Source organism: Nicotiana tomentosiformis, chromosome 7 (assembly GCF_000390325.3).
Source record: "Nicotiana tomentosiformis chromosome 7, ASM39032v3, whole genome shotgun sequence".
Taxonomy (NCBI): Eukaryota; Viridiplantae; Streptophyta; class Magnoliopsida; order Solanales; family Solanaceae; genus Nicotiana; species Nicotiana tomentosiformis.
Window position 1 is genome coordinate 107693088 of NC_090818.1, and position 19735 is coordinate 107712822.

At 39.8% G+C, this 19735-nt stretch overlaps 1 protein-coding gene across 1 annotated transcript; it reads left to right on the plus strand.

Annotated features, from left to right (window-relative positions):
- The first annotated feature begins 210 nt into the window (after positions 1–210).
- Positions 211–9768, plus strand: LOC138896163 (uncharacterized). The gene is made up of 13 exons (XM_070180948.1): positions 211–345; positions 435–670; positions 911–991; positions 1088–1223; positions 1340–1590; positions 1781–1851; positions 2804–2998; positions 5804–6103; positions 6717–6778; positions 6866–6924; positions 7424–7504; positions 8224–8407; positions 9580–9768. The coding sequence occupies exons 1-13, from the start codon at positions 211–213 to the stop codon at positions 9766–9768; spliced, it is 1980 nt and encodes a 659-aa protein (XP_070037049.1).
- Positions 9769–19735: the final 9967 nt, after the last annotated feature.

The following is a 19735-nucleotide window of genomic DNA, read 5'->3' on the forward strand; positions in this document are numbered from 1 at the left end:
CCGCCCAGTTCATTCAGCACTTCTAACTACACGCAGTGCTCTTGCTATTCCGAGATTTCATGTCACCCATTATGCACATCCACTTTCTAGTGCACCACCTGCACGTGGTTTCTTCAGCGATGCACATCACTTAGGAGGGATGCACCTCCACAACCTTCACAGGCTCCAAAGGTTCCACGGATCTCAAAGGGTCCGTAGGGTTCATAGGCAATGGTTGCAGCTCCAGTTGATGTTCCACAAGCACCACCAGAAAAACTTCAAGAGTTACTTGATAAGGGTTTCATCAGACCCAATGTATTGCCTTGGGGTGATCCAATCTTGTTTGTAAAGAAAAATGATGGTTCTGTGAGGATGTGTATTGATTATAGGCAGTTGAACAAGGTTACAGAGAATAAAAAGTACCCATTACTGCTTAATGATGATTTGTTGACCAGTTGCAAGGTGCTAGAGTGTTTTCTAATATTGATTTGAGGTCAGGGTATCATCAGCTGAATATACGGGATTCAGACATCCCGAAGACTGCTTTCAGGGCTTGCTATGGTCACTATGAGTTTTTGGTTATGTCATTTGGGTTGACCAATGCCCCAGCAGCCTTTATTCACTTGATGAACAGTGTATTCCAGCCATATATTGATTCCTTCATCATCCTGTTCATTGATAACATTCTGGGGTATTCTCGCAATCAGAAAGATCATGAGCAGCACTTGAGGATCGTGCTCTAGACCTTGAGGGAGAAGAAGCTCTATGCTAAATTCTCCAAGTGTGAGTTTTGGCTTGATTCGGTGGAAGCTTTGGGTCATGTGGTCTCTAGTGAGGGGATCAAGGTGGTTCCGAAGAAGGTGAAGGTAGTTCAGAGTTGACCCAGACCGTCTTATGCTACTGAGATTGGGAGTTTTCTTGGCCTAGCCAGATATTATTGCTGGTTTATGGAGGGGTTTTCATCCATTACAGCTCCTATGACCAGATTGACTCAGAAAGGTGCTCCATTCAGGTGGTCGGATGAGTGTGAGGAAAGATTTCATAAGCTCAAGACTACCTTGACCATATCCCCAGTACTGGTTTAGTCTTTAGCATTGGGTTCATATAGAGATTATTGTGATGCTTTGCAGATTGGCATTTGGTGTGTATTGATGCAGAAGGGTATAGTGATTGCTTATGCTTCGTGTCAGTTAAATACCCATGAGAAGAACTACCTTGTTCATGATTTGGAATTGGAAGCTATTGTTCACACGTTAAAGATTTGGAGACACTATCTCACGGTGTATCTTGTGAGGTATTCACAGGCCACAAGAGTCTACAACACTTGTTTAAGAAAACTGAACTAAACTTGATGTATCAGAGATGGTTAGAGTTGCTCAAGGACTATGATATGACTATCATTTACCATCCCGGGAAGGCCAATGTGGTTGCCGATGCATTGAGTAGAAATTCTGAGAGTATGGGTAGTCTTGCTTTTATCCAGCTGGGGGAGAGACCTTTAGCATTGGATCTTCAGGCTTTGGCCAATAGATTTATGATATTGGATAATTTAGAGCCTAGTCGTGTTCTTGCTCGTGTGGTTCGCGGTCTTCCTTGTTTGAGTGCATCAAGGTGCGTCAGTATGATGACCCCCACTTTCTTGTCCTGAAGAACACAGTGAAGCACGGTGATACAAAAGATGTGACTATTGGCGATGAAGGTGTATTGAGGGTGCAGGGATGGATTTGTGCGCCTAATGCGCATGGGTTGCGTGAGATGTTTCTTGAAGAGGTCCATAGTTCACGGTATTCCATTCACCCAGGTGTCGTGAAGATGTATCAGGATATGAGGTAGCATTATTGGTAGAGATGAATGAAGAAAAGGCATTGTCAAGTATGTTGCTCGGAGTTTGAACTATTAGTAGGTGAAGTACGAGCATCAAAGACCTGGAGGTTTGCTTTAGAGGCTTGATATTACATAGTGGAAATGGGAGCGTATCACCATGAATTTTTTAGTTGAACTTCCACGGACCTTGAGGAGATTTTATGCAGTATGGGTTATTATGGACAGCCTTACCAAGTTTGCTCATTTCATTCCAATCATGACTGCCTACTCTTTGGAGCAGTTGGCTCGAATTTATATTCGTGAGATTGTTCGGCTTCTTGGCGTTCCGGTGTATATTATCTCTAATCGAGGCACGCAGTTCACATTATATTTTTGGAGAGTCGTACAACATGAGTTAGGCACACATGTCGATTTGAGCATGACATTTTATCCCGAGACATGAGGGCAGTCCGAGAAGACTATTCATATCTTTGAGGACATGATATGTGCCTCTGTTATTAATTTTGGGGGTGCATTGGATTAGTTTCTACCACTCGCAGAGTTCGCCTACAATAACATCTTTCAGTCGAGCATCCAAATGGCTCCTTATTAGGCCTTGTATGTGAGATAATGTCATTCACTAATTGGATGGTTTGAACTGGGGAATGCTAGGTTGTTGGGCATTGATTTGGTTAGTGATGTCTTGGAGAATGTAAAGTTGATTCAGGATCAGCTTCATACAACATAGTCCAGACATAAGAGTTATGCTAATTGGAAGGTTTGCAATGTTGTTTTTAGGGTGGGTAAGAGAGTCTTGCTTAGGGTTTCACCCATGAAGGGTGTGATGAGGTTCGGGAAAAAGGTCAAGTTGAGCCATAGGTATATTGGCCCTTTTGAGATCCTTGAGAGAGTGGGTAAGGTAGCTACAGACTTGCAATGCCACCCAAATTATCGAAAGTTCACCAGGTGTTTCATGTTTCCATGCTCCGGAAGTATATTGGTGATCCATCGCATGTATTAGATTTCAGCTTAGTCCAATTGGACAAGGATTTGACTTACGATGAGGATCTTGTGGCTATCTTAGATAGGCAGGTTTGGAAGTTGAGGTTAAAGAACATTGCTTCAATGAAAGTTCAATGGGGAGGTCGAGCGGTTGAGGAGGCGACCTGGGAACATGACATGCAAAGTCGTTATCCTCATCTTTTTGTCACTTTAGGTATGTTTCATTACTCTTTCAATGTTGAACGTTTGTTTAAAAGTGGGAGAATATAACCGCTTGACTTGTCGTTTTGTATATTATTGCCATGTTTCCCCTTTTAATGCTTTCTACATGTTCATTTGAGTTTTTTTGACTTGCCAGGATGGTTTGTTTCGATCCGAGAAGGTTTTGGGTTGGTTTTGACCCTTTGGTTCTTGGTTTGGAAGCCTACGTTAGAAATGTTAAATAATAGTTGATTTGTATGAAACCGACCCCGGAACGGTGTTATGAGGACTCTCTAATAGGTTCATATTGTGATTTTGGACATGGTCGTATGCTCAGAGTGGAACTCGGAAGTTCCTATGTTGGTTTGTCGAAAGTTGGGAATTTGAGGCTTGATAAATTTTCTATGTTTAACCGTAGGTTGACTTTTTAGCTAACGAGCTCGAAATTTAGTTTTTGGACATAGAATAGGTCCGTATTGTTTGTCTGAAAATTTTGGTGCGAATCGGAGTTGATTTGGTAGGATTGAGACAATTGATTGTGATTCTAGAAGTCTTTGAGGGTTCAAGTAAAATTCATGTGTTTTGGCGTTTGATTCTTGGTTCTAGATGTAATTTTGGCATTTTGATTGTGCGAGCAAGCTTATATGGTATTTTTAGACTTGTGTGGATGTTTAGTATAGAGCCCTGGGGACTCGAATGAGTTTCAGACATGTTGCAAAATGGTTTGAGGTCAATTGCTGGTTACTGGTGTGATGGTGTCCCAGATGTCGTATTTGCAACACCAACATTCGCAATTGCAAAGTAATTAGAGGGTTGCAGGTATCGCACTTGTTTGCAGTTGCGAACAGGGTCTTGATTGGCTAGACTATGCATTTGCGATTGCCAAGTCGCATTTGTGAGGGAGGCGGGCTTCGCAAAAGCGAACCCTTAGTCGTAAATGCAACCTCCTCATAGGCTTGCCAGGCACCGTAGTTGCGAGCCATCCTTCACAGTTGCGAATGTTGTTTCACAATTGCGAGATCCGCGCTTGAAAAAAAGGGCTGGAAGTTAGGATCTTTCCCCATTTCTCACATTTTTATGTTTCATGTATTATTGTTCATTGTTGAGTTTGCCCTTAATTGTAGTTACTAACACATGTTATTCCTTTCATTGTTATGTTAACTCTACTTATCCTTAATTGAATTTTTTTCTATGTGTTACTTTTTTTGTTGTTGTGTTCATTTATCTTTCTAGTTGTTATTTCATGATCCATTCTCTACTCCTTATGACTACTCTCCATGTATCTAGTATTAGTCTACCATATGCTAAATCTTCATCATAGTGTTGGTTCCCTATACATTATAGAAGTCTTCATTTATGCTAAATCTACTATCAAAGTGTTGGTTCCTTATACATTGTAGAAGTCTTCATTTATGATAAATCTTCTATCAAAATGTTGGTTCCCTATATATTGTAGAAGTCTTGATTCATGCTAAAACTTTCATCATTGTGTTGGTTCCTTATGTATATTGTCGAAATCTTCATTCATGCAAAAACCCTTTTACCTCGTTCTATTCTTTTGTAAGTATTTCGTTATTTATGCTACCACTCTTATTGTGAAGTTATGCTATACATTTGAAATTGAAGTTATCATTTAAGGAAAACTTGGAACATTGTTGAGATTATTGAAGTTGTAGCTATTGAAAGCTAATGATACATTTGGGGTTGAAATTGTGGATACTTGGAGTATCCTTTCTTGTTGAGTTGTTTCCAAAAGTGCTTATTGTTGTTGTTTGGGGTGTTTGTACACATTAAGATTGAGCCGTGGGCAATGTGTTGAAATGGTATTGTTGTTGTTGATTTTGTTAACATTGTGATATATGGGCACGTGTGGTGCTAGATGATTGTGTTGTGATATTGATGCGTGAGGCCATTTTGGGATAACTATTTTCAAAATTATACTTTTCATATAAGACTCATGTGGAGATATAAGGATATTAGGATTAGGAATTGATAAAAGTGAAAATTGAGCCATGGTACCTTAGATTGTGATTTCTATTGTAATTTGTGTTTGAGTAGACTTGTGGCCTTACGTGGTTTCAGTCCTTTTACTTCGGTGATTTCTTCTGTTGGTGTTGATTGCAACTTGTTGTGGCTATCTTGTGTTTTCTTCTTATTTGCCTATTTCTTGTATTAACTCTAGGTTTATGTGTTTCTTTTGTTGCTAGTTGTTTCCTCGCTTTCTATTATTTTTCTATTGTATTTATCATGTTGTACAAGTTTCTTAATTAGTAGGTGTCACGACCCAATTTTTCACCCTAGGCCGTGATGGAGAAACTTCTATTTAACCGTCTGTCTTAAAACATTTATTCTTAACAATTTCATTACGCAATTAGCAAAGATTTAGAAATTAACACTCAGATGCACTATGTAACTAGAATTGTGAGTGTAAATAATACATTTAGGCAAAGTGATACAGAGAGTAAATACAACCGTGGAGATCGGGCAGGTAGAGGTCACCCTAGAGGTGGAGGCCACGCTCGTTTCAATGCTTTTCCCAGTAGGATGAAGGCTATCGCATCATATGTTGTCATCACATATATTATTTCGATTTGTCATAGGGATGCATCGATTTTATTTTATCCGGATTCCACGTATCCATATGTGTCATATTACTTTACTTCCTATTTGGATTTACCTCGTGATTCTTTGAGTGCTCCTGTTTTTATGTTTACACTTGTTGGGGAATCTATTATTGTAGACTGTGTGTACTGGTCATGTTTGGTCATTATTGAGGGTTATGATACTAGAGTTGATATTCTATTGATTTGTATGGTAGACTTTTGGTTTTCGCCGTATCACGCTATTCTAGATTGTCACGCCAAGATTGTGACATTGGTTATGCCAGGGTTACGACGGTTGAAGTGGAGGAGTGTGTTGGATTATGTTCCTAGCAAGGTTGTGTCTTTTCTAAAGGCACGCCAAATGGTTGAGAAGGGATGCGAGGCCTATCTAGACTTCATGAGCAATGTTAGTACTGATACTTCTACCGTTGAGTCAGTTCTTGTAGTGAGAGATTTTCCAGATATGTTTCCAACAGACCTACTAAGCATGCCACCCAATGGGGATATTGATTTCGGTATTGACATGGTGCCGGGCACTCGGCCCATTTCTATTTCACCATATCATATGGCACCAGCAGAGTTTCAAAGTTAAAAGAAAAACTTCAAGAGTTGCTTGATAAGGGTTTCATCAGACCCAGTGTATCGCCTTAGGATTATCCAATCTTGTTTGTAAGGAAAAATGATGGTTCTATGAGGATGTGTATTGATTACAGGCAGTTAAACAAGGTTACAATGAAAAACAAGTACCCCTTACCGTGTATTGATGATTTGTTCGACCAGTTGCAAGGTGCTAGAGTGTTCTCTAAGATTGATTTGAGGTCAGGGTATCATCAGCTGAACATACGGATTCGCACATCCCGAAGACTACTTTCAGGGCTCGCTATGGTCACTATGAGTTTTTGATTATATCATTTGGGTTGACCAATGCCCCAACAACCTTTATGCACTTGAAGAACATTATATTCTAGCCATATATTGATTCCTTCATCATCGTATTCATTGATAACATTCTGGTGTATTCCCACAATCAGAAAGACCATGAGCAGCACTTGAAGATCATTCTCTAGACCTTGAGGGAGAAGAAGCTCTATGCTAAATTCTCCAAGTATGAGTTTTGGCTTGATTCAGTGGCAGTTTTGGGTCATGTTGTCTCTAGTGAGGTGATCAAGGTGGTTCCGAAGAAGGTGGAGGTAGTTCAGAGTTGGCCTAGCCCGTCCTATGCTACTGAGATTCGGAGTTTTCTTGGCTTAGCTGGATATTATTGCTGTTTTGTGTAGGGGTTTTCATCCATTACAACTCCTATGACCAGATTGACTCATAAAAGTGCTCCATTCAGGTGGTCGTATGAGTGTGAGGAATGCTTTCATAAGCTCAAGACTGCCTTGACCACAACCCTAATACTGGTTTAGTCTTTAGCATCGGGTTCATATACATATTATTGTGATGCTTTGCAGATTGGCATTGGATGTGTATTGATGCAGAAGAGTAGAGTGATTGCTTATGCTTCGTGCCAGTTGAATACCCATGAGAAGAACTACTTTGTTCATGATTTGGAGTTGGCAGCTATTGTTCACACATTAAATATTTGGAGGCAATATCTCACGGCTTATCTTGTGAGGTATTCACAAACCACAAGAGTCTACAACATCTAAAATTGATGTAGCGGAGGTGGTTAGAGTTGCTCAAGGACTATGATATGACTATCATTTACCATCTCGGGAAGGCCAATATGGTTGCCGATGCCTTGAGTAGAAAGGTCGAGAGTATGGGTAGTCTTGCTTTTATCCAGTTGGGGAAAGACCTTTAGCATTGGATCTTCAGGCTTTGGCTAACAGATTTGTGAGATTGGATAATTTAAAGCCTAGTCCTGTTGTTGCTTTTGTGGTTCGCGGTCTTCCTTGTTTGAGTTCATCAAGGTGCGTTAGTATGATGACCCCCACTTTCTTATCCTGAAGAACACAGTAAAGCACGGTGATACCAAAGATGTGACTATTGGTGATGAAGGTGTATTGAGGATGCAGGGCTAGATTTGTACGCCCAATGTGGATGGGTTGCGTGAGATAATTATTGAGGAGGTCCATAGCTCATGGTATTTCACTCACCCAGATGTCGTGAAGATGTATCAAGATATAAGGCAGCATTATTGGTGGAGATGAATGCAGAAAAGGCATTGTCAAGTATGTAGCTTAGTGTTTGAACTATTAGTAGGTGAAGTACGAGCATTAAAGACCTGGAGGTTTGCTTCATAGGCTTGATATTACAAAATGGAAGTGGGAGTGTCTCACCATGGATTTTATAGTTGAACTTCCACGGACCTTGAGGATATTTGAAGCATTATAGGTTATTGTGGATAGTTTGACAAGTTTGCTCATTTCATTCCAATCATGACTACATACTCTTCGGAGTAGTTGGCTCGAATTTATATTCATGAGATTGTTCGGCTTCTTGGCGTGCCGGTTTCTATTATCTCCAATCGAGGCACATAGTTCACATTGCATTTTTTTAGAGTCGTACAACTTGAGTTAGGCACACAGGTCGAGTTGAGTATGGCATTTCATCCCCAAACAGGCGGGCCATCCGAGCACACTATTCATATCTTTGAGGACATGATACATGCTTGTGTTATTAATTTTAGGGGTGCATTGGATCCGTTTCTACCACTTGCAGAGTTCGCCTATAATAACATCTATCAGTCGAGCATCCAAATGGCTCCTTATGAGGCCTTGTATGGGCGGCAATGTCATTCTCTAATTGGATGGTTTGAACTGGGGGATGGTAGGTTGTTGGGCACCGATTTTTTTAGTGATGTCTTGGAGAAGGTAAAGTTGATGCAGGATCATCTTCGTACAACATAGTCCAGACATAAGAGTTATGCTAATTGGAAGGTTTGCAATGTTGTTTTTAGGGTGGGTGAGAGAGTCTTGCTTAGGGTTTCACCCATGAAGGGTGTGATGAGGTTTGGGAAGAAGGTCAAGTTGAGCCATAGGTATATTGGCCATTTTGAGATCCTTGAGACAGTGGGTCAGGTGGCCTATAGACTTGCATTGCCACCCAAGTTATCGAAAGTTCACCAGGTGTTTCATGTTTCCATACTCCGGAAGATATTGGTGATCCATTACATGTATAAGATTTCAGCTCAGTCCAATTGGATAAGTATTTGACTTATGATGAGGAGCCTGTGGCTATCTTAGATAGGCAGGTTCGGAAATTGAGGTCAAAGAACATTGCTTCAATGAAAGTTCAATGGGGAGGTCGAGCGGTTGAGGAGGCGACTTGGGAGATCTATTACGACATGCGGAGTCGTTATCCTCATCTTTTTGTCACCTTAGGTATGTTTCATTACTCTTTCAATGATGAACGTTTATTTAAGAGTGTGAGAATATAACCGCTTGACTTGTCGTTGTGGGTATTAGAGCCATGTTTCCCCTTTTGATGCTTTCTGCATGTTCATTTGAGGTTTTGGGACTTGCGAGGATGGTTTGTTTTGATCCGAGAAGGTTTCGGGTTGGTTTTGACCCTTTGGTTCTTGGCTTGGAAACCTACATTAGAAATGTTAAATAATAGTTGACTTGTATGAAACCGACCACGGAACGGTGTTATGATGACTCTCCAATATGTTCATATTGTGATTTTGGACATGGCCGTATGATCGGAATGAAATACGGAACTCGCTATGTTGTTTTGCCGAAAGTTGGCAATTTGAGGCTTGATAGATTTGCTATGTTTAACTGTAGGTTGAATTTTTAGCTAATGAACTCGAAATTTAGTTTTTGGTCATGGAATAGGTCCGTATTGTTTGTCTGATAATTTTGGTGCGAATCAGAATTGATTCAGTAGGATTCAAACAATTGATTGTGATTCTAGAAGTCTTTGAGTGTTCAAGTGAAATTCATGTGTTTTGGCATTTGATTCTTGGTTCTAGATGTAATTTTGGCATTTTGATTGTGTGATCGAATTTGTATGATTTTTTTAGACTTGTGTGGATGTTTAGTATAGAGCCCTGAGGAATCAGATGAGTTTCAGACAACTGCGTGACAAGCCAACTCAGAAAATCTCATCTCGTACTACTACATATACATGCCATCCTGACGTAACTGCTCAAATTGTCCGTGCAGCTCTTCTCTGCGAGACTGCGGCATACAATTCTCAAAAAAGTGATCGGAGAATTCCTACCATGTAAGTGGTGCTGCACCGATCGTCCTACGCCTCACATAAGCCTCCCACCATCTGAAGGCAGTCCCAGAAAACTGAAAAGTGGTGAACGAGACCACACTGGTCTACAGAATACCCGTTGTCCGAAGCATCCGCTGGCACTTATCCAGAAAACTCTGAGCATCCTCTGACTCAGCACCACTAAATGATGGACGTCGAAGCCTCCCAAATCTTCTATTCTCATCATCTGCCATAACGGAGACTACAGGGACCTGAGCAGCTGCATTCGGCTGGGCTGGTAGTGCCCCCGGTCTCTGAAGTCCTTGCACTACCTGCTCTGGAGTACAGGTAACAGAGGTATGAGTACCTCCCCCGGCCTCAGAAGTGGCTGGTGCATCCTGAGCTGAAACCACCTGAGCAAGGCCAGTGCCAACAGTCAATATATGTACTAGAGCCTCCTGAAGACCTGGAATTAGAATAGGCACAACTGGTGCCTGAGTTGGTCCCGCCGGCTCAACTATATCTGGAATCTGCTCCTGAACTGGAGCAACGGGTGGTGCTACAGGTGCTGCTCCAACTGCTGTACGAGCTACACCTCGACCTCTACCTCGGCCCCGACCTCTACCAGGGCCCCAACCTCTTGTGGCCCTAACTGGTGGCTGACCGTCCGATTTGGTAGTACGTGTTCTCACCATCTGTGAGAGAATAGAATAACAAAATTTTACTTTTCCGGAATCAACAAATTCGTACGATAGAATATAGGAAAGTGAAACTATCCTAAGGGTTCGGCAACCTCTCGAAGATTAGTACAGACGTCTCCTTACCGATCCGCAAGACTCTACTAAACCTGCTCATGACTCGTGACACCTATGTAACCTAGGCTCTGATACCAACTTGTCACGACCTAAAATCTCACCCGTCGTGAAGGCGCTTATATCAATACTAGGTAAGTCGACAACATCAATAACCCACAATTTCTTTTAAATACGGAAAACATAATAATTAAGTTTAAGAGAAAATCCTACAAATACTGGACATAAATACACTCCCAAAACCTGGTGTCATTGAGTATATGAGCATCTAAATGATAACAAAGTCTAACTGATAAAAACACTGCCTGGGAATATAGAACAATACAAAAACTGAAAGGAAAGAGAGTCAAGGTGTGCGGATATCGAGCAGCTACCTCGATAGTCTCCAACAGATAAAGCTCCGAAAAAATAGCTATTGACGTGTCCGGAGGTACCTGGATCTGCAAACGAGGTGCAAGGTGTAGTATGAGTACAACCAACTCAGCAAGTAACAATACTAAATAAAGAGCTGAAGATAGTAACGGGCTTCACAACTAAGTCCAATTACAGTAATTTCCAACATAAGAAGGTAGGCATGCTTTCAAGTTCACCATCTAAAACTCAAACATTAATTTCATATCAAATTCGACTGAAACAGGAGATAATGTCTTTCAAAAATTTCCAAAACAGTGATATATGACAGCTAAAGTTCAACAATAATGAAATCAATGCATCCTCTCAAAGTAACAGCCACTCAGTCTCCCCATTCACTCCAACCTAACAATCACTCTTTCCTCACAGTCAGTCATTCCTCTCAATCACTCAGCGCTCAGCACTCGGCACTCGCACTCAGTAGGTAGTTGCGCTCACTGGGGGTGTACAGACTTCGGAGGGGCTCCTTCATCCCAAGCCCTATAACAAGCCAATCATGGTATAAATCAATAAAACATGTTGCGACGTGCAACCATATCCCATAAATATCCTCACAATTAGGCCCTCTGCCTCACTCAGTCATCAACCTCTCCAGTCTCTCGGGCTCTCAGAATCATGAAAGTAGCCCAACAACAGTGATATGATGCATCAATAATGAACAAGAGAGACTGAGATGTAATATGCAAGTAAAATCGTGACTGAGTAAAAAATAGTAATTTAACAGATAAGTAGACATGTACACGACCTCTGTGGGTCCCAACAGTGTCAACACATCGTTTAAACATGATTTATAGTTCAATTTCCCTAATACGTGAAAAAATGTATGGTAACAACAATTTATTCAACTACACAGATCTATGGAATTGACCAAGTCACAATTCCTAAGGTGCATGCCCACACGCCCGTCACCTCAAAACCATTCATATAACACATAATATAGGGTTTCATACCCTCAGGACCAAATTTAGAACTGTTACTTACCTCAAACCGTGTAATTCTTTATTCTGCTATGCCCTTGCCACGAGAATTGGTCTCGGAAAGCCTCGTATCTAGCCATAATTATTTTGATTCAGTCAATACCAATTATTGTAATTAATTCCATAAGAAAATATTAATTTTTCCAATAACATCCGAAATTTAACTAAAACATTTCCCTTGGGCCCACGTATTGGAACCTAACAAAAGTTACAAAATATGAATGCCCATCCAACCACGAGTCCAACCATACAAATTTCACACAATTCCGACATCAACTCGACCCTCAAATCTTCAATTAAAGTCTTTGAAGATTTCTATCATTTTCAACCCAATCTTTACCCATTTGAACTCAACAATCTTTCCACAAACCTTATTGGTATGTGTATGTATAAATAATAGTCTCACACCCAAGAATCATACTCCCAATCACCTATTTTTACCCAAACTCGAAATTGAAGACTAGTGTTAGAAATTCTTACCTCTTGGAAGCCCTAGCAAGATCCTTGTGAAATCTTCAAACCTTGAACAAGAATTGATGGATAGATGACTAGGTCTTCACTTTCTCTCTCTAAGATGCACTCACCTCTCTATAAAATATCTGATGAAACCCTTCAAAATAACCCCCAATAGTATTTTATAAGAATGGGGTCTGGTTTATAAAACCATAAAAATAAAGCCCCGAAACACACTCTGTGGCCTCATAGGCGACCGCATAATGCTCCTGTGGCCCGCATAATGGGTCGCAAAAATGGCCTCTAGAACTGGGCAGTGCTGCCTTAGTCTGTGGTCGTTATGCGGTCCGCAGACCTATTCTGCGGTCACATAATGCACCGAAGAACTTATCTGCGGTCGCATAATGTGCCGCAGACTTTCCTCCGCACTTGCCCCACTCTTGATTCACTCTAAGGCCATTATGCTGTCTGCAGAGTGATTCTGCGACCGCATAGTGGGCCGCAGAAATGACCTTTTTCAGGCAAAACCTGTCCTTTACTCATAGATGCATTGTTCAACCCATAAAACCTTAATTTTCATCCGGTCACCCTTTTTAACTTAAGTTCTAAACCTTGGAACTAAGTGTTTAAAAACCTCACCGGACTCAAACCAATTACCCCAGCAAGTCAAATAACAACTGTAAATCATAATTTGAGTAGTAAATGGGGGAATGAGGTTGTAATACTCAAAATGACTGACCGGGTCGTTACAAGACGGTAAACAGATAGGAGCAATAAGCAAGTCAGAAGCATATGGAAAACGGTAACAGATGAGGTAAAAGGCACATAAATAGTTATAGCAAGTAAGGTATAAAAACATAGATTTCAACAGTTAGCGAGGTAGAAGGTTTATGTGGAACCACAACAAACAATCAAAGGCATAGATGTATATACAACAAACAAAAAGGTAAGCATGAATGTAACAACAATTAACAAATAGAAGGCATGTATACAGCAATAATAAATAAGGTAGAAGGCAAAGACGTGACAACCACAAGCAACATAGAAAATATAGGTACAACAATAACAACTCATGATAAAGGCATAAACATATATGCAAGGAAAGATAACACAATATAATACATGTCTCTCATCCACGCCTGCACGTAAACACCCTTCGTGCCATGAAGAATAACACTTGTACGACATCACCTTTTGTGCTTTTAATTTCGTCCTCACATGATAATATAAAATAATGGCACGACATCATCCTTCATGCTTTTACTTTTAGCTTCTCATAATAATGTAGAACAATGGAACGACATCACCCTTTGCGCTTTTACTCTCATCCTCACATGATAATGTAAATACAATGTACGGCATCACCCGTTGTGCTTTACACTCTTTCTCACCAAGCCTATATATATCAACAACAAGCAAGGTAGGAAGTATGGATAACATCAAGAAGATTGGTTAAGCTAAGTACACCACATGAACGACAATCACAACTCTTGCACCAATAAACAATTCAATAAACTTCAAGAAACCCATTGTTCAAGTATCTCCAAAACGCTATAACATGATCTTCAGCATAAGTATGGAACCCCATGTATCACGAGAATAATGGACATAGAAATGTATTCGTGATTTAGGTATAGTTACGACCAAATTTTGCAAATCAATAGTTTCACAAAGAGTCCATCATATTTAGTCAAATTGTAATAGGCTGAAGCATGGTCTCTGGCATTAAAATTCATACTTATATTATTATATAAATCAAGTAAAGCCTAAGGCAAGAAAATCACAAAGTTCATCAAGGTACAAAGAAGTATATAATTCCCTATCTCGAGCATGAAAACCCTGGCACATACATATATACCTATCACCTCGTATATGCATCACCCCCGCATGTCACAAACAATATCATTTTATTAGGAAAAAGTCTCTCAACAAAACTGGGCAAGTCACTTACCTCAAACAAGCCAAATCATTACTCTAAAAATGCCTCGCCACGCGAATCAACCTCCGAATGGCTCGAATCTAGCCAAAAATATTCAATACATCAAATAATATCACTTGAATCAAACTCAAACTATAATGGTCAAATCTCTTATCAAATATTCAAAGTCAACCAAAAAATCAACTCAGGCTCGCACCCCGGTCGGAAAAACTCACAAATTCTGACAACCTATTCGAGTACGAGTTCAGCCATATAAGTTTTATCCAAATTCTACTCTGTATCGATGTTCAATAACCCACTTGTTCACTTTAGAAAAGTTTTTTCCACCCCCCCCCCCCCAATATGCACTTTCATATCCTTTAAGCCAGAACCCTTTTTCCTTCTTTAAGATTCCTTTATTAGAGCCAAAAGCAATGATAGATTCATGTTATAATCATAAATTCGAGTTAGGCTTACTTAACTCAATGAAGTAGATGAAAAATCCCTAAAAATTGCCTCTTCACGAGCTCCAAAACCTTGTGAGAAAAAGTAGCTAAATTCCGAAATAACTAAAAATGCAACAACTGTCCCAGCCCAAATCAGATAATAAATGATCCTTAAACTCACATTTGATAAGCCCAACATGATTCTTGAGATATTACACCCTAGATATCCTTTTGAATCACCCAATTTGGCCTTAAAATGAGGTAGATATGATGTTTTGAAGTTTTAAAGGAAGTTTGAAAATTTCAGGGACATAATCAGTATTTATGGAATTGTTTATACCAGAAAAAATCAGCAATCGAAAAATCTTCGTTTTAGCACCCCAAAACTCATTCGGAACCTCCCGGACACAAACCATATATGCATTTTAATCATAAAACATGCTACAAACCTGATCGTTCACTCCAAACACTGAAAATAGGTTGTCTTGATCCGATGTTTACCATTGTCAAACTCTAAATCCTTAACTTAAGTAGTCTCTCCACCAATGGTTCAAAACACATTCGAGCCCCTCGGGACCCCATTCAATCATACCAACAAGTATAAATACATTATACAAACTTATCAAAAGGCTCAAAACACCTTCGGGAACAACACAACAAAGAATCGCGGCTCAAACCCAATAAAATTTCTCTTAAGTTATTAAATCTTCATTCCTTCAAAAGAATGTCCGCATCACACTTGCACACTTTAGATTACTTCCAAACTTTGCGCACAAGTTCAATTCAACTATAAAGACCTATCCGAAGTCTTGGAATACCAATTGGAGTCCAATAACATCAAAGTCAACTTTTGGTCAAATTTATAAACTCTTAAGTTCTTCAAATTTCCATCTTTCGAGAAATAGTGTTGAATTGTTCTTGGAACCCCCAAAACCAAAATCTGAAACATACGTACAAGTCCAAAATCATCATATGAACCTATTGGAATAATCAAACCCCGATTCTGAGTCTGGTTTCCCAAAAGTCAATCCCTGGTTAACTTTTCAAACTTAAAGCTTCCAAATCAAGAGTCATTCTTCCAAATCAATCCCGAACCACTCGAAAATCAAAACCAACCATACACACAATTTATAAGACATCATATGAAGCTACTCAAAACCTCTAACCACTGAACGGAATACCAGTTCTCATAACGATCGGTCGGATCGTTACATTTTTCCTCACTTAAACATACATTCGTACTCGAACGTGCCAAGAGTCATTCCAAAGCCATCAAACCACTGTATAAACTCACCATACACATACCCATGGGTAATCCCACATCACTTCAATCCATATGCCCGTCAACACAACCTAACTGAAGATTCTTCCTTCAACATTAATATATCAAGTATAGACCCAAATTCCAACATTCGAAATTCCTGATACTCTTATTCTTGCATATACATAATATATCAATCTCAACAAGCCGTAGCAAATCATAAATATATTCCCAATACATAATCAAGCGATGTATCTCATCGCTCATATATCATTTTCGTGAGGCGTTTCTCGGGTTCGCGAAGAAGAGTCTGGGGGCTGGAATCGATTGTGCTTCACTAACACGAGGGTGATGCCACGTTCACGAAGAAGGGTGTCATGTGTAGAATATAAGTTTGCAAAAATCGGGATTTGCTCATTTCTTATCATTTTTCTCTCTTGGAGCTGACTTTGGGAGCAATTTTGGAGGGATATTTTATCCATCTATTGAGGGTAAGTGTTTCCAACCCACTTTTGATTATATCTTCATGATTTTATATGATTTGTTTTTTTTTGGAAAATTATACTACTAGGCGTGCCCAGTAGTTATTTTATTAATAATAGAAAAGAAAAGCACAACACATAGGAAAAGTATAAATAAGGGGGACAATAGCAACAGTAGTGTTGCCTGTATGCCTTGGCTATATAATCACTCTGTTGTGCCTCACATTGCCTTATGATGGTAGCCTCATGTAGAGGATCATGGATCTACCGGCGAAGTCTCACGAGGGCATATAATCTCATAGCCATTTGGATGGCTTTCCAAAGGCATAGGACATGAGCAACCACATACTGGGCCTAACCTTACCTTACTAATCCTATTGAGGCATAAATATCCTCGCCTACTAATAAGCATGTAAAATGAAAGAGCTAGAGAGCACTAAATATTCTATGATCATCACAGAGTTTATAACATACTCCGTGATGATATTACAAATGACTATACTAATAAAATGGTAAAATAAGATGTAGTAGGAATTTGATTCTTGTCCCTTGTTTCCCAAACTTGTAACTTCTTCAATTTATAGTTCTTGATCATCTTCATCAAACCTCTTTAGAATATCTTCAAAATTCATGACTTTTTTATTGAACATTTGGACCTTGGAGATGTAGTTGTGGCTGCATGTTTTTATTTGGCAACTTTCATTGGGAGTTGCCTAACGTTTACTTCCTCATTCACCGAAATAGCTGGAGTGGTTGTAAATTGTTGTTGTCCAGCTTGTGTAGTCGTTACTGCAAAACATGGTTGTAAATGTTGTTGCTGCTGTCCAGCATTTGGAGTTGATATTAATGCTTGTGGCATGCTTGAAATTTACTTCTGTTGTCCAGCAATTGCTGGTGTTGTTGCATATTGACCAGACACAAGAGTATCAGCTGGAGTGTTTGCAAAAATCTACTGCTGCCCAGTCCTTTTTGTTGCTGCATTTTTCATTCAGATAGCACCTGCTTTGCTTGTTCCAATATGTTCTTGCCCAACATTTGGTGGGGTTACTGCATTGTAAATGCATGTAGCACCAGGAGACTTTCTAGGAATGAAATCTGGAGCATCCAAATTAATCTTGCTCTTTAGTTTTCTAGTCGAACTACTTTCAATTTTTGGCATCAGATGTGTGTCCTTGATAATTTTTTCCACGCGAAGGCTGGAAATATGCAGCATTGTACTGTTTCTTGAGGCTGCCTCATGTTGAAGTTGCTGCACTTTTTTCCCAACATGATCCACAACTTGTATAATTTCTTTGTTATTGCTAGTGGAAAGTATAGGTTGCCTAGATTCACCCCCATGTTCACCAAATGACTCGCACGATTGAGAGGGAATGTCATTCGTCGATGTGCTCAAGGTGACCAATGGTTGCTTGAACATAAGATTGGCATTCAACATCATTTCTATCTGTGATTATTTGATAATTTTCTCCACTTGTGGACTACAAAAATGAATCGTAGGAGTGCTGGAACTAGGTATATGCTCTCCCTTTAACACTTCTGCCACGCTGCTATTTATAGCCTTTTGTCAAACTCCGAAAACCTTAGCCAAATTATCGTTGGTTCTGCCTCCCTTGTTACTGCTTGAAATTGGGACTATTTGCTGGTTAAAAGAACCATCATTTAAGGTTGTTGTGTTAGCAATCTTCTCATCATAATCATTCACGTTGGAAAGAGCATTAAAAGGATTCGAAATATTTCTCAAAATCTGCTCAACCTACTGCACTTTGTTCTTATTTGGAGTGCCTTTTTTGCTGGACACCATTGTCCAATCGTTTTCAGTTGAGTTGTGAATTGTACCATCACCCTTAGGTCCTTGACAAACTGATTCAACGGCATCAATAACAGCTTTATCAGTAGTTGTTTTCAATGCACCATAAGTAGCAATAGTATGTTTCAAATTCCCAATAGCAGGTTGCTCAACTCCAGCTAAAAGTTATGGATCATTAGCCTCTATGTTTGGTCCTTTAGTACCTGTAGTAGATTCACACTCAAATGCCATAACACCTACCTGATCTTGCCCCTCATCAGTCACAACAATAGTTTTAAGGTGTGTTGATTTATCAGCTGATTCACCAAATGCAGCAGAAGGTCGATCGCACACCTGTTGAATGTACCCTGGTTCAAAAGATGAGCCTTTAGGAACTCCAGCAGAAATTCCTACATCTGCCACACGATTTTGTCCAGAATTCTTTTGCCCTGCAGTTCCATGAGTTCCAAATCCATTAGCTGTTATAATTTTTTTTCCATCACCCTGATGTTCATTAGCACGACTTGCATTATTTCTTGTATACACCTGAACACTAGCGTTAGGAACACCAACAATAACACCTTCGTTGACATTAACAGCTTGTTGCACTCCTTCAGTCTGCAAATTCAAAATATGTTGCTGCTTGCATTCATTATCCTCCAGTAAACCTCCTGCACAATTTGAACACTAGATGCACCAATAACAGACATTGCATTATTCAAGCCATTTCCTGTTAGTTTTGTATCAGCTTCCCTTATCAAGTGTGCAGCTGATATTTTTTCTTTGTTAGCTCGATCACCAGTAGCATCCAAAGACAGTGGAAGTAAATCACTCTGCCTAGCTACACCTACGTCATGAGTATTCTTAGTAATAGCTCTTTCTAAAGGAACCAAATCAGTACTAGAAACAACTGCTGCATGTGATGTCTTGATCAATTGTTCTGCATATTCATGAGCCTTTTGAGGTGCTTCTACAATATGTGTAGCAGCTGTAGGATTCTTGTGATCTCCAGCACTTCGATCACCATCATTGAAAGCCCTCCTCTCATTCAACAATTGGCGCAAATCTCCTTTATATTTTGCGCCAGCAATTTGTTCTTGCCGGGTATGAACTTCTTCGATCCGAGCATCATCCTCATGATTTCTTTATTGAAGTCATCGACATGTATTTTCATTGTGGCCTTGATGCTTATAAAAATTACAATACAAAGGTAAATTATCGTAGACGATCTCTTGAAAAACCTCCAGTATTTTTCCAGACATTTTATCAACGCTTTGCAATCTTACACGATTTGGATGTTTGTTGAGCAAATCTAAGATCACCTTCACCCTAGCTGTGCTAGGTCTGGACTTTGTTTGTGTTGCTTTATCAATAGAAATAGGTTTTCCAGCTGCCGACGCGATCGATAAAAGTGCAGACATTTCCAACAGTTCTGGTGATCGATAAAAG

Bases quoted from the DNA above. Each gene is read 5' to 3' on its own strand.
- LOC138896163 (XM_070180948.1), top strand. From the start codon at position 211: ATGGTTGCAGCTCCAGTTGATGTTCCACAAGCACCACCAGAAAAACTT. The intron at 6,779-6,865 runs GTAGTTCAGAGT...TGTTTTGTGTAG, and splicing joins TGGTTCCGAAGAAGGTGGAG to GGGTTTTCATCCATTACAAC. The intron at 7,505-8,223 runs GTGCGTTAGTAT...TATTAATTTTAG, and splicing joins CCTTGTTTGAGTTCATCAAG to GGGTGCATTGGATCCGTTTC.